This window comes from Accipiter gentilis, chromosome 5, assembly GCF_929443795.1.
Source record: "Accipiter gentilis chromosome 5, bAccGen1.1, whole genome shotgun sequence".
In the NCBI taxonomy this organism is placed as follows: Eukaryota; Metazoa; Chordata; class Aves; order Accipitriformes; family Accipitridae; genus Astur; species Astur gentilis.
This window is the reverse complement of record NC_064884.1, coordinates 11,714,477-11,728,087: the sequence shown is the minus strand read 5'-3', so window position 1 is coordinate 11,728,087 and position 13,611 is coordinate 11,714,477. Positions and strand designations below refer to the sequence as shown.

At 40.8% G+C, this 13,611-nt stretch overlaps 1 protein-coding gene across 1 annotated transcript in view; it reads right to left on the bottom strand.

Annotated features, from left to right (window-relative positions):
- VRK2 (VRK serine/threonine kinase 2) overlaps positions 1–10,728 on the bottom strand; it is a 46,329-nt gene extending 35,601 nt beyond the window's left edge. The window contains 2 exon segments of the mRNA XM_049799690.1: positions 10,106–10,246; positions 10,541–10,728. Coding sequence (XP_049655647.1) covers positions 10,106–10,241 — 136 coding nt within the window. The 5' untranslated portion in view covers positions 10,242–10,246; positions 10,541–10,728.
- Between the last annotated feature and the right edge of the window lie 2,883 nt (positions 10,729–13,611).

Below are 13,611 nucleotides of genomic sequence, written 5' to 3'. Positions count from 1 at the left end.
GTCCCTATTGCACGCTTGCACCACAATGAGGTATTCCATTATAACAGACTATGTTTAAGTCATTCCAGTCAATTGGATAAGTTCTGTATTTGGTTGCTGTCAATCCATTGTCGTGACAAAGACACCGCTTAAAAGTTGTGACCTACATTATGCCTGTAGACAGGATTGTCTGCTTTCCGCTATTACAAATTAATTTGGCCCCAGAACCTTGATTTCTATTCTGACATTATTTAGACAGCGGCCTAAGTTAGGGACAGCACAGCCACCACCTGCCTAAAGGGGAGATGAGGGATTGTGCCTCTTAGTGCGAGTAGAGATTTCAAAACAATAATTGACCACATGTGCCAATTACAGCCCAGGAGACAGAACCTCTCTGCACAGACAATGCAATCCTATTTTCTTCTGACCCTGAGAGAACTATCAGTTTTCTCTGATACTACTGAAGCTACATGCAGCTACACTGGGATTAAAATTTAATGAGACTAAATCATCTTTTAGAATCATCACTGAAAAAAAAATAAAAAGAATACAGTTCCTAGGAAATAAGTGTCCCTTTCAAACTTCTTATAATGATCAAATACCAACAACAGTCCAGGTGTGAAGCACTTCAACTATCAGCACACACAAAAATAGACTCAGTTTTAACCGCATAATAAAAATCAAGTAAACTTGGACCTAATCAAACCATCCAAGCTTACATTTTTTGATGGTCAGGGCATAAAAATATTTTTACAATGAACAGACTCCTTCAGCTGCCATCTTCCCTCAATTCTATTCAGCACCTGGGTTGTATCTGGCAGCATACACACCCCAAACACCTGCAGGGTCCCCACTGCCTTCTGCTTGACATTTCCCCATGTGAATGCTTCTGTGCTAATAACACATTAAGATAAAATGAACATATCCTAAAACAGTAGCTCTGTAAGGTGCTAACTATCCGTAGACTCAAACGGGTAGCAGTCACATTCAGAATACAATTTAAAACTATCATACAACCAGGAAGGAAATTTTAGTAAACTGTGTTCTTACCATATTATTGTACAGAACTGGGAATTAAGGCACAGGTGCTTGAAGTCTTTATCTTTGTCTGCCACATGTAGACTATGAGTTAATAGCTGAAGACATTAGTTTAAAGGAACACATCCCATGTGTTTTCATTGTATTCAACAACATCACATTACCCAAACAGAATTAGATGTGATCCCTTACTGACACAGATCAGAAAAGAACCTGTGTATAAGGAAATGTATTTTAATACCAAGTTACTTAACAAGAGGTTTGATAGGTATAGAGAAGTATCAAATTTAAATGTATTTGAAAGAGTCTGATCTAACTTCCCTGTAGACATCTTGACATTTTATAAAGAGAGGCCTCATTCATGGTAATCTGGAACAGACAGTAACAGCTGTCAGGGTAATGAAGAAGAGCAATTAACGGGAGGTAGCCCAGCAAAAGGGCCTAACCCCCATGGTTCTTACACTATGCCAGTGTGGATGCTTTTTGGAGTCACACTGAAAGAACATCCTGAAGAAAAATAAAACGAAAACTAACTGGCAATCATTACAATGTGAAAAGGAAGAAGAGTCAGACAAAGCTCAACAACATACAGGAACAGAAGCACCACAAAATGAGTAATGCGACATTCAAATCCACAAAAGGAGAAAAGGTATTATTGTTTTTACTGCACATACATGAAACAAGGCATAACATTCACAGTTAATAACATTCTGAACTTCTTACATAGATAATGCTTAGACAATTAATCTCATGCATACAGATAAGCAGAAGTTGCATGCATACCTTTTGTTACATCATTTTAATTAACCATTCATATATCAGGCAACAATACTTTAGCTGCAACTCAGAAATAAGACAGGCTATTTTTTGTCCATAAACATACATAAATGGTTTTTAAAAAATTGTCTCATTACTATGTATAGTTACTTAACAGAGTGGAAAGGCTCCCAAGGTTTAACAAACAGTCTGATTACATACCTCATAGACCACCACCACATACTCTCCTGTGAGTTTAGCTCATAGTTAATTACTGTATACTCGTAATTAGCCATGTGCTAGCCTCGTTCTGTGTGGTAGCACATGGCTATTTATAATATTACAATCAGTTAAATGCTAGACTGCAGGACAGTAAGCAGAGACCCTGCAGGAGAGCAATGCTGATAGGCAGGAGGTCTCTGATGGCATGTAAGTACACACATAGAGTACCAGGAGCACTATATGGCGAGATTACGTTTGCAAGGGTATCTTGAAATAGCATAACAAGTGTGAGTGTTCCCAGTTTACAGTTTATGTTGCTTTTACCAACTAGAGATGCACAATCTCCTTGCATTTTGGGGGAAGGGCGCTGATGTATGCATATAATCAAAACCATTGTCTGCATAATTGTTAACTGGGAACACTGGTGCAAGACAAAGCTGTGGTAGGGGGCTGTGGCTGTATCTATCTCATGCCAAGATGAGTCTCACAAAACATTTGCAAAAGGCAAAGGACACAGCTCTGTTTCCCCTTCCTCCCCTTCATCCCACAATCATAGCTACCATGCCAGTGAAAAGCATGTGAATTTAAAATGCACTCTGAAATAAAGCAGTGCAGGAAGATTCACATTCTTTGCCATAATTTCCAACTGTTGTGCCTACACAACACAGCAAATAACTTACCTCAAATTAACCCATGTCCAGAATTCCCTAGCTTCACCCAGGCACAGCAGTTATGGTCTTATCATCCACTTTAATTGTGAATTTCATCCATTTTGTTGCTGAGTGCCACAACCTTAATTAATGTAGCTTTCTAAATGTTAATAAGACATGGTAACAAAAGGGTGTTTCTGGATGAACTGCAATTTCCTACAACCACACAGCACAATTGCGTGCAGTCTGACAAAGAAACGTGCCAATTCTATTTGCCAGTTCAAACGTGCTTGTTGTAGTTTTAGCAGTTAATATGTGGCAGTCACATTTGGAATACGGTGAAATATTTTCAATGGGTCTCACAGAACCAGTTTTGTTGACAAAGTTTGCACAGCGGAAAAGAAAACAGCATTGATTTGGCAGTTTGGAAAAACATCCCTGCTCCTGTCCACAGCTGTTGTCTTTGCCACTGCTGGAAATTTTGAGAATATATTTGTTTGGGAAACATGAATAAAATTATTTTCTGAAGTTCTTGGGTTGCTAGTATTTTATTTTTGCTTTGCTTCATTGGTTAACTAATCCTGAAGAGTGATATTGTCAGCTTAATTTTTTGCAGAAATAAAAACTAACCTCAAAAATACCACACTTCGAAGTTACAGCCTACCTATAAAAAAAGCTGGAAAAATTCTGACCCTGTTTAAGTCAAGCCAAGAGCTGTTAAATTCAATGGCCAACAAACGGGGGGGGGGGGGGGGGGGGGGAGTGTCGCTCAGAGCATCTAACAATAAAAAACGATCCAAGTTGCAGGAATATAGTTACTAAAAACAAAGTGTAAACAAATAAATAAAAAGTAGCATCTGCTATTTAACACACAACTTCAAATTCTTCCTACATATGGAAGGTACTAAGGTAAATATTTAAAGGTGAACAAAGCACACTGCATTCCCCCCACACCTTTGCAATATCCAGTATTTCCCAAGAACTGAAACATTCAGTGCTTGAAGTCTGTTTTTAACATAGCCTAAGGAAGACCTGCTTCTCTGCTCATATTGTTAATTTAAAGATACATCATAATTTCCTGGACAGACTTTTCTGAGCAGTGTTTATGAATAGGGTTTTTTCTAGATTCTTCTTCTAGGTAGCTTTATGAATGTAGAGTTTTATTATACAGATCACAGATACATAGCCCTCTGTACCATGCTTGTGAAATCATCTTCTACAAGACCCAACTAAACTGGTTTTGGTAGAAAATTGTGTTCAACTGCTAAACTGTTTTGCAGGTAACTGCAAACACCTCCAAGTTAAGAGCATTCAGTACTGGTAGGAAATTTCACTACTAACCTTAATCTTGATTCACTAGAGCCAAAGTTTTCTATTCCACAGCAATGGAAGCCACTGTTTGACTTTCAAAGTTAATTACTTTAAGCTAAAATAGGTATGACACATCCTTTAAGCACAGGCAGAAAATCTATGCATGGTCTGCTCTTACAGCATTCTCACATGGGAGTCCAGGCCTCTAATATTTAAAACTTGATGCACAAAATCTTTTCTGGCAAGATTCTGCTCCAGCCCATCTGCTAGTCTGACATGGTGCCCACTCAGAATATACCATGCCAGTTTCAGTAGGGTCCAGGTGCCAAAGATGGCTGAAGGGAGTGCCCTCCATAAAGCAACAGGTGCCCTATCTCTCATCCAAAGCTCTTCTTGTTACCATATAACACTGCTCAGAAACACATCCCCCACTGAAGGCAAAAAAACCCACCAACAAACAACCTACCCAACAACAACAAAAAAATCAAACCTGCTCTCTTGACTTTCTAGTTTTAGTTTGCATGCCAAGGTCTCAGCCCCTGACCAGAACTCTCACAAGGTGGACTAAGAGCACAAAAACAGCTCCCAAATGACAGGTCCACACATATGGGGGAAAAAAACCCCACCCAATAGTAATGATCTCTGCAGACTTTGTAACATAACAGGCTTTAGACTACTGGGTAAAAATGACTTATTTCAAAGTTAAGACTTCTAGCCTACGGAGGACCAAAAAAAGAAGAAAGAAGGAAGATTCAAGAGGAAGCAGCCATCAGCAAGAACAAATTGAAGAGTATTTCCTCTTTAACAGATGGTGCAGGCCGATGCTGTACCACGTGTCAGTCCTCAGTAACTCCCGAGTAGCAAAATCAGGCTAAATTTATGATTTAGTTTGCCTACAGACAGGGTGAAAAATTAGGTAACCTGCTTGCTCTATCTATATCTATATAGTCTAATATTAGTGACTAGATAAAAAGACTTTCCTGAAGTGGTGCTTGTCTGCCAATGAATTTATTTTCACACTAAGATTCACACCTGCAGGTACAATGAGACCTTTACTGAAATGCATTTTAACATCTGAAGGTTAAGAAAAATCCATCCCTAACCAGACAGTTACCTACTAGCACTATTAATTACAAGGTTTTGCTATTAATATTCTTCTTTCTATTGAGTTTATAAAAATTATGCTGAATGTATACCTTTCAGTATCATTTTTACTGCATTTTTAATTCATTTGCTGCACTGTAGTAAATATTTTCAGTGAAGTTAATTTAAGCAACTGCTGAAGTACTTCATTTCTCTAGAACCAATTGCTAAAGCTGGCTTCCTAATGCAAACCAAGGAACGAACACTATGACAATGACAGAATGTGCTTCCATCAACGCTTCTCTTCCTGACACATGTATACCCATGCTCACAGCTATACAAATTATCCATGGAAATTACTCTTTCTGAAATAGAGACAACCTTTCTTTCACACCTCAGCCTGATTCCCACACCACCAGGCCTCAGAATATCAATGGCAGAGTGTACTATAGTCCAAGCTTAAAAGTATAAAAGGCCACAACCACACCTCTTCCCTACCTCCACCAGCAGCAGAGCTCCCGGTGCTGCTGGTATTAAAAGACAATACTCACCCATTTAATCGTTGTTTACTGTTGAAGCAGATATTCTTTGCCTCTTTTTGGAAAATGAGGGAGAAAAAAAAAAGAAAAAAGAAAAGGATAGTGCGCTGGCTATATTGGTGACAGATCTCCAAGTAGGGCAGAATTATCACTGGTTATAGCTTTATCAGTATGTACTTTCCTGAGCTTCCCATATCGTAACAACACACGCAAAAATAGCAGTCAAACTGCAACACACAAACACCTGCTGCAAAGCCAGGTTTCAAATGGTTTCAAAACTCTTAAGTTTTCACCTATCACTTACAAAGTTTCATTACAATATACACACATAATACAATTAAAACACATTTACAATGGAGTAAGTTCTATTGTAAAAGACGCTAACAAACATGTGCATATATAAATATATATAAAAAAATAAATATTTTGCACAACCATAAGTTTCCACGAGAAAGAAGCCTTCAAGCAGACAGTGCTGTGTACAGCAGATTTCACAGTGACAGTGGAATCTTAACAAAACATTGCGTGACCTTTCTACATTTAAATTTTCAGTCCAAATTGTGCATTAATAGAGTGCTCGCAGCAGAACTAGAGAATGATTTATATAAAGACTGGTGTTAATTACTGACTGTGATCAGGAAGATAAATGAGAGAATGTAAGGCTCTTAGTAGCACCCTCCTCAACTCTTGCTTAATTTTCCAATGTACTGCCGCTGTTCTCCACAAGGCTACAAACTAGCCGTGAGATCACCAATGTCATTCTTCCCCAGTTGCTCTCTATTCTGCTCCCCCTTATCAAAGCGTAGCAGTTCTGTCTGAGATGCCTAACAGCAAATCAGCCCCATTTACAAAAATAAAATAAAATAAAACTTCTAACATACAACAGTATAATTAATTCCAGCTTATGATCCATATTGCTTTTGTTACAACAAAAGCAATGCTTGAGAGAACATCTCTAGATGGCTTCTATTGCTTCTGGCAGCAGAGGAAGCTCTCCTCTTCAGAAGCATTGGGAGGCATCAGTATTTGTAAGCCTTCTGCTGCTGGATTTGCTCTGGTTGAGATAAAAATGCAAAGGGAGTCCAAGGGAAGGAACAAGTCAACAAAAAAACAGATAACATGGCACAGACAGGAAAGAGAAAGAATAATTACGAAACCAGGGAAAACATTTGTGAGGCAGGACAGAACTTATAGATAGTGATAACTTTCATGTATATAATTAGAAGTTTAGAAGTCCTGCACCTGAAGAGACTATTTGCATCCTAGGGCTCAGGATCAGTAAACGGTTTTCAGCAGCTTTGACCTAGTGAACAGAACCTTCCACAGAATGCATCCCTTGTAAATATATCTTGCAGAGATACTGTAAAATTTCTCAAGAACGTTGTTACAGATTAATGGAGTATGGAGTACCCTTAATGGGAAATTAAGCTATAACAATGCACATCAAAATCTTTACACTGCTACTGTAAAAATACTTACTAAAAGATACAGCCGGCAGAGTTAACCTTTACTTTTACAAAAGGGCTGTGCTGTTCATACCTGGCAGGCAGTGGAATCTGTCTCTTCTCTCCTATCTTGCCCACCTCTCTACAGCTCTTTCTGGGTTAGCTTCTCACTGAAAGTTTAGTGGTCCTCTCACATCTTGTTGTATATGCACTAAAAACTAGTCTGAACACCACAGAAAAAGAAGGTGCCTCTCAGCACCAAGCATCCATATCGTACCCTCCAAGGTTCATCATCTACTTCACATCCCTTGACTCTCAGAGACAGCTGAACTCTTTGGTAGGATCAAGCCCCAAAAAAGCTACTGAATGGTATACTTTACATAATATAAATACTTACCAGAGATAAAGAGGTGGACTAAACAAGAAAGCTACAGTCAGTGTCAATACTTGGGAATAAATCTTGCCCATTCCCTCTTTTAATTGTAGGATGAGCTACAAGGAGAACTAAGCCTTCAGTTCAGTGCTACATGTAACATTCACTACCCCTTCTGAAAGAAGAGATTAAATGAACACAAATACCATTATAGAAGTGGCAGCTATATTTCTTTAGCCATGCTGTCACTTACAAAGAAACACAGAGTAGTAATAACCAAGGGTCCCAGATTGTATTCTCATTCTCAACTAATTGACTGACTGCTTTCCACCTCAGTTCAGTGGGAGCCAAACTGCAACAAACACCACAATATATGAAATCACTTCAGTGGTCTGTGTGCTCAGGCAGAAAACTAATCAAATCTGCATGAAACTGACTGAATCCCACGTGCTATACCACCCACAAGGTCCAGTGCGATTTGACTGCAACAGCAAATGACAGAGCTATATTCTAAGCGATTCAGGAATACAATATTTTTTGTCTTACACATTCAAAACAGTTCCTTCAGACAGCCTCCAACCATGCATTTGGTGAAGAAATTCAGTGCAGCGGACCACATGAAATCTAGCCCAAAGTAAAACACACCCTCAACTTAAATAAAGGGCAGATGTACCCACCAACTGTTGCCATTTACTCATTCACTTCCGTTACACTGAACTACTTGCAAATATATACACTGCCTTAGTTTTCTCCAGGTTTTTCAGTGACCGTGTCTACTCTGCAGAAAAGGAAAAGCAGTGGCATTTAGGTTGTTACTAAAATCTTTTTTGCTTCATTTACACAGGCATTCAGTGGAACAAAGTGCCAGCTTACACCTTTTTTCCCCCCCTAGAAAGTTTCTCCACTCAAACCTGGAGCCTAGATGCAACTTAAGTCCAGATGCACAAGTAAAATTGTCCACCCTCCTGCAGCTTACATTCACACATTAATAGCTGAAAGAACAGTACAACTGGGCAACCACTTCAGAGAAGCAACATCTGACCACATATGGGACTATCACATCATGAAATAAAATACAAGTCTTCAGTTGCCACTCAGTTTTTTGTGATAAACCATAACGGACATAAGGAGGAAAAAAAGAGGGAGAGGAAGAACACTTCAGTGCAATATAAAATGTTCCTGAACAGCTGAAAGCAGACAAGCACCATGAGATAGCCAGACAGATGTAACAAAGATCACAGTAAATCTGTCACGAAGAGGCCAGTGGCATGCAAGTGCTACACTTTATGTCTCCAAATACGAAAAGAGCAAACATGCTAACCCTTCTATAGAAAATGCGCCCTTTTTCTCTCTACAGTAGGTCCCTGATGCTACAATTTGACACTGATGGACAACTCCTTCACCTCCATGAAACCACGTTGAATCTAACACAACTCTGCATATTTGAAAGGAGTTACTAAAGACAAAAGAACTAAGAAGGTAACACCTGTTCTAATGAAAACTTGTCTCATTATAAAAATCTGGAAATCGCACTAAGTGGAAAACTCATGCTGCTTAACAGCACATTAACAGATGATTTTCCAACAAATCACTCAATGTGAGGGAAATATCATTAAGAGATCAACTGAAAAAAACCAACAGTAGGTAACAATCAAAACTGTATTTTCCATGGCAGAAACACACAACAAGGAAAAGCTTAAAAAAAAAAAAGGTATAGCTGATTTATGCATAAAAGGAAGTCAATTTTTGTATAGGAGTGACTTGCTTATCAAGTTTTAAACATTAATACTCCAAATATGAGTTAACATACCTCCAAATTAAAAAGATCATGTTTGGTTCCAGGAATGATGTACTAAACTGCTTCTAGATAATTCTTTACTGCTGCCTCAATACAAGTTCAATTTAGTCTCTACCAGTCACTGTTAGCTAGTTCGCGTGTATTTGTTTGCCATGAAAAAAAAACCAAACCAAACAAAACCCAAACTCATAATATTGCTTTGAAAACAGGATTTGCTCTTTCATAGAGACCAGCAATAGTTACATATATTATACCCTTTTCAGTGACCCAGCATGCTTTACAAACTGCATTTGAGAACCATTCATTCCTCATAAAACACTGGCCGGCCGAGTGAAACAGAGCAGCTTCTTCTGAAGAAAATACAAAAAAGTATCTAGGCTAGAGCAAATAAAGAACAGCACTTCCACCTCTGGTGAAAGGTTTTAATTCGGAGGCAACACCCAGCTAACTATTGTTACTGTTATGTTTCTTGGATGAAAACTGATTCAGTCTTGGCCAGGAGATAACATTTCCAATGATCAGAAACCCAGAGAGCGCTCCAGAGCATAAGGCTGGCATAAGTCCAAAGTGGTGGCTAACGAAAGCATCACCATTACTTTGAAGAGCGTTGCCTGGCAGTGCTCTTCGGTAGTTTTTGACAGCAGCAGAAACTCGCCTACCCCACCCAAGCGCACTAGGAACCACTGACCTGGGCTAGACAGCCCACAGAGAACACGCTGCACCATCAGCAACACTTCTGAACAACAAGGACACCTAGCAGGGTGCTGCAAATGTCAGAAAACCGCACTTCAACACAGATGACCACCAGCATGTAAACAACAGTAACTTTAAAAACCCATTCTGTCTTATTCATGTCAGAAAGTTACAAAGAAATTTAGAAGTCACCCTTCTAATCACCACCCGTATTTTACCTAAATAGATCAAGCCAAATCCTCCATGGCCGATCTGACTGCCCAGCCTCCAGACTTTTCCTTCGGTGTCTTTCAGGATCATGTCTCTTGGCAGAGGAACCGGCAACTTGCCTCTGCCTCGATTCTTAGGCGGCATCGCACCTTGAGGGAGGGGAAAATTAAAGGAGAAGTTGAGTTTTTTTACAAGAAACGATATCCCTCAATGTGCCTTTGCTAACAGGCACCGAGCAGGGGCCCAGCTCTCCGCGGCCGCCCTCGGCGATCCCCCTCAGGGCGGCGCCGGGCGGTTCTTCCCCGCCTCAGGGCCAAAGGGCCTTTCAGCTGAGCGGCAGGCCGAGGCGGCTGACTCGCAGCGGCGTCCCCTCCAACGGACGACGGGACGGGGGTAGTAAGCGGCCCGCGCTCGGCCCCGCCGCCCGCTCCCCCCACACCCACCTCCGCCAGCTACGAACTTCCCAGCTGGGAACTTCCCGCAAGCCGGGCGCAAGCGGCGAGGACCCGCCCGCAGCAGGAGGTGGAGGAGGAGGAGCACGGCCGCCGTCTTCCCGCGGCAAACACCGGGGCGGGGGACAGGGAAGGGCCGGACGGCCTCCGGCCGGGACGCGGACTCTGCCTGCCCTGCTTCGCCGGCGGCGGGGCGGGACTCCCTCCGCAGCCCCGCTCCCCTCAGCGAGGCGGAGCCCGACGCGGGGGTGGTGGGGGAGGTGCCGCGCGCCTCCCTCAGGCCGCCGGCCGCTCGCGCAGCGCTCCCCCCTGAGGCGCCGGCACGTCCCTTCAGGGGGAAACGGAGACGCTGGAGGAGCCCAGGCGGTTCGGCCTTGCCTCTTTTTGAGCGGCACTTCGCAAAGTGAGCAATTTACTTTGGGGTTGGGTTTTTTTTTCCCTTAAAGTGCTTTGGTGCATATCGAAGTAGTTGATGAGACTGTTCCCCGAGGTTTTTAAAGAAATAATAATAATTAAATCTTAACTCACAGGGGTTTCAGGGTGCAGCACGGACTTCAGGAGCTGTCATGACGCCACAGAGCTGTCATAGTGCCACTCCTTAGCCAGGCCGCTTCATTTTTACCTCGGGATCTTCCAGGGGTAGGTCAAGGATCACTTCTACGCGCAGAAACTTGCCCCGAACACCTCCATGCAGCGCCTCCTGCGTTCGTCCCCGGGTGAGGTGGCAGAGGCTCACACTGCCGCAAGCCGTGGTAGCCACCAGCAGCCCCATAGCACAGTGGGAAGAGGCAACAGTCAGCCATTGCTAGTCAGCCATTGCTCCGGGCAGGTAGAGAGAACCGATGCAGCTGACCCAGGGGTGGATCACCCCATCACCACCACTAGGCTGCAAGTTGGGAATAAAGGACACCAGTGCTTTTTTTATTCCCCAGGCTCACAGGGCATGCCTCTAATCACAAGCAACCACCTTGTGCTATCTTTGCTTTATTAATAGGGTTCACCCACCCCGCCAGCACGCCACACCTAGTTAGAGCTGACTGGGGACCACCATGTCTTCCAAGCAATGACTACCAGTCCTTATACCAAAAAAAAAAAAAAAAAAAAAAAAAAAAAAAGGTTCAAGAATAATCAAAATCCAGAACATCTTCAGCAACCACGTAATTTGCAAGTGAACTTAAAAGTAGTAACACAGCTTATGACTACAAAGTATACATTGCCATCAGTACAGTAGGCCTTAAAACAACAAACCTTTTTGCTTCATCAGTCTGGCGGGGTTTGTGGTTTTACCATTACTGAAAGGAACAGCTGAGGAATTACCAGTAGAAAGGTCAACCATAAAGCAAACAAATTCAAGATTGCCATAAAGCATTTCACAGGGTTTCTCCCCTTTGCAAAAGTCAAAACAGACTGTAGGAGGGTGGGGTTGGGGTTATTTTGTTTGTTGGGGGTTTTTTCTTCAAAAAACCAAACGAAACCACAGATGCCCCATGCTGCAAAGAAACCATTACCACTCATTGGAGACAGCTAGCACCTTTAGTCAGAGACCATTTGGGCAAAGCTCTCGGGATATTTGTCACTTGGTATGACAGCCACTGTTCTGCCATGGGTGAAGGATCTTTTCAGAAGAAAATTGTCTTCAAATAGTTGCCTAGGAAAAAGAGAACAAGCGTCTGTTTAAGGAGAAAGCGTTTTTGCTGAACTGTTGTGAAGAGGTATCCACATGAATAAACTGAAACAAAAGCATGTATTGGAGCGTTTACTGCTTCTTAGCTATCTTTCAGTGCCCACAAAAGTACAACAACATCAGGACAAGAAAGTGAAACAAATCAGGTGAGGTTTGCATGTCTTCTACACATTCGGGAGATTCCAGTGATAGCATTAGATTGCTAGCAGATGCCTACATTGTTACATAGTTTAAGGCTTTTCTTTTTTTTTTTTCTTTTTTTTTTTTTTTTTTAGAACCAGGAAAAACCCCATAAATTAGAAGACTCGAAATTGTGTGGAGGAAAAAACAGATTAAGTATAAATAGAAAGATACATGATCCTACAGAAACAGAACTGATTAGATATTCTTATGTTTATTTTATTTAAGTACCGAAGAACTGGAATTGATTTCCCTTTGTTCCCACAAAACCACTGAGGATACTCTAACATCAGGAAATTAGTGGAATATATTGATTTAATGAAAGGTTGGGGTTCAATGCAAAACTGTACAGTTCAGAAATATAAGTTGTTTTGAGCTTATTTAGTGCTTTTTATGCATGAGTAAGGAGAAGATCACAGAAAGAAAACAAGTTCCTACAGTTCTGAGGAATAATGAAGTCATCAGAAGAGGCTATTTTGAAAATAGTCATTGTAAGCTAACAGCAAAACTAAAAGTAGAACTAGAAACACATTAACTATTTCATTGTTAATGAATACAGTAGCATATGCAATCTATTACTGTTTTTGAAAACTTCAGTCAGGTTGTATAACAGCTGTTTGACTTGTACAACAAAGATACCTACATAGGTAGTCGAAGTTTAAGGTCTTCATTTTTTAAATGAAAGTTTTCTCGTACTACTAAAAGAAAAGAAATTGTAAGTTTACAGCTTCAACTCCATCCAAACTGGAGGAGTATCTGAAGTCTTAGCAATCTTTAATATCATACAGCTCTTTCATAACTTGCACAGTTTAACATTATCATGTAGTATAAAAAGGTTTAAGATATATACCCTATAAGTCACAGAAAATATTTATGGGTTTGGTTGGTTGGGTTTTGGGGAGGGGGGGTGGGGTTGAGAGAGAGGACAAAATACAAACTTTTAAAGCTTTTATCATTTATTAGAACAGTTAAAAAGCCCTCAAAGACAAACACATAGGAATGTAATAGAGACTAATAATATCACTCAGACAAAAAGAAAAAAATTTACTAAAAAGAGAAGTTTCCTGCACATACCAGGCTACTCCTGAAGAATGAGTTTGTCACTTAAATCCAGATCTTTATTAATAAACCACCATAACTAGTAGGCCCACAGAAATAATATATGCAAATGTCACTAACTTTTTTTATACAATTCTGT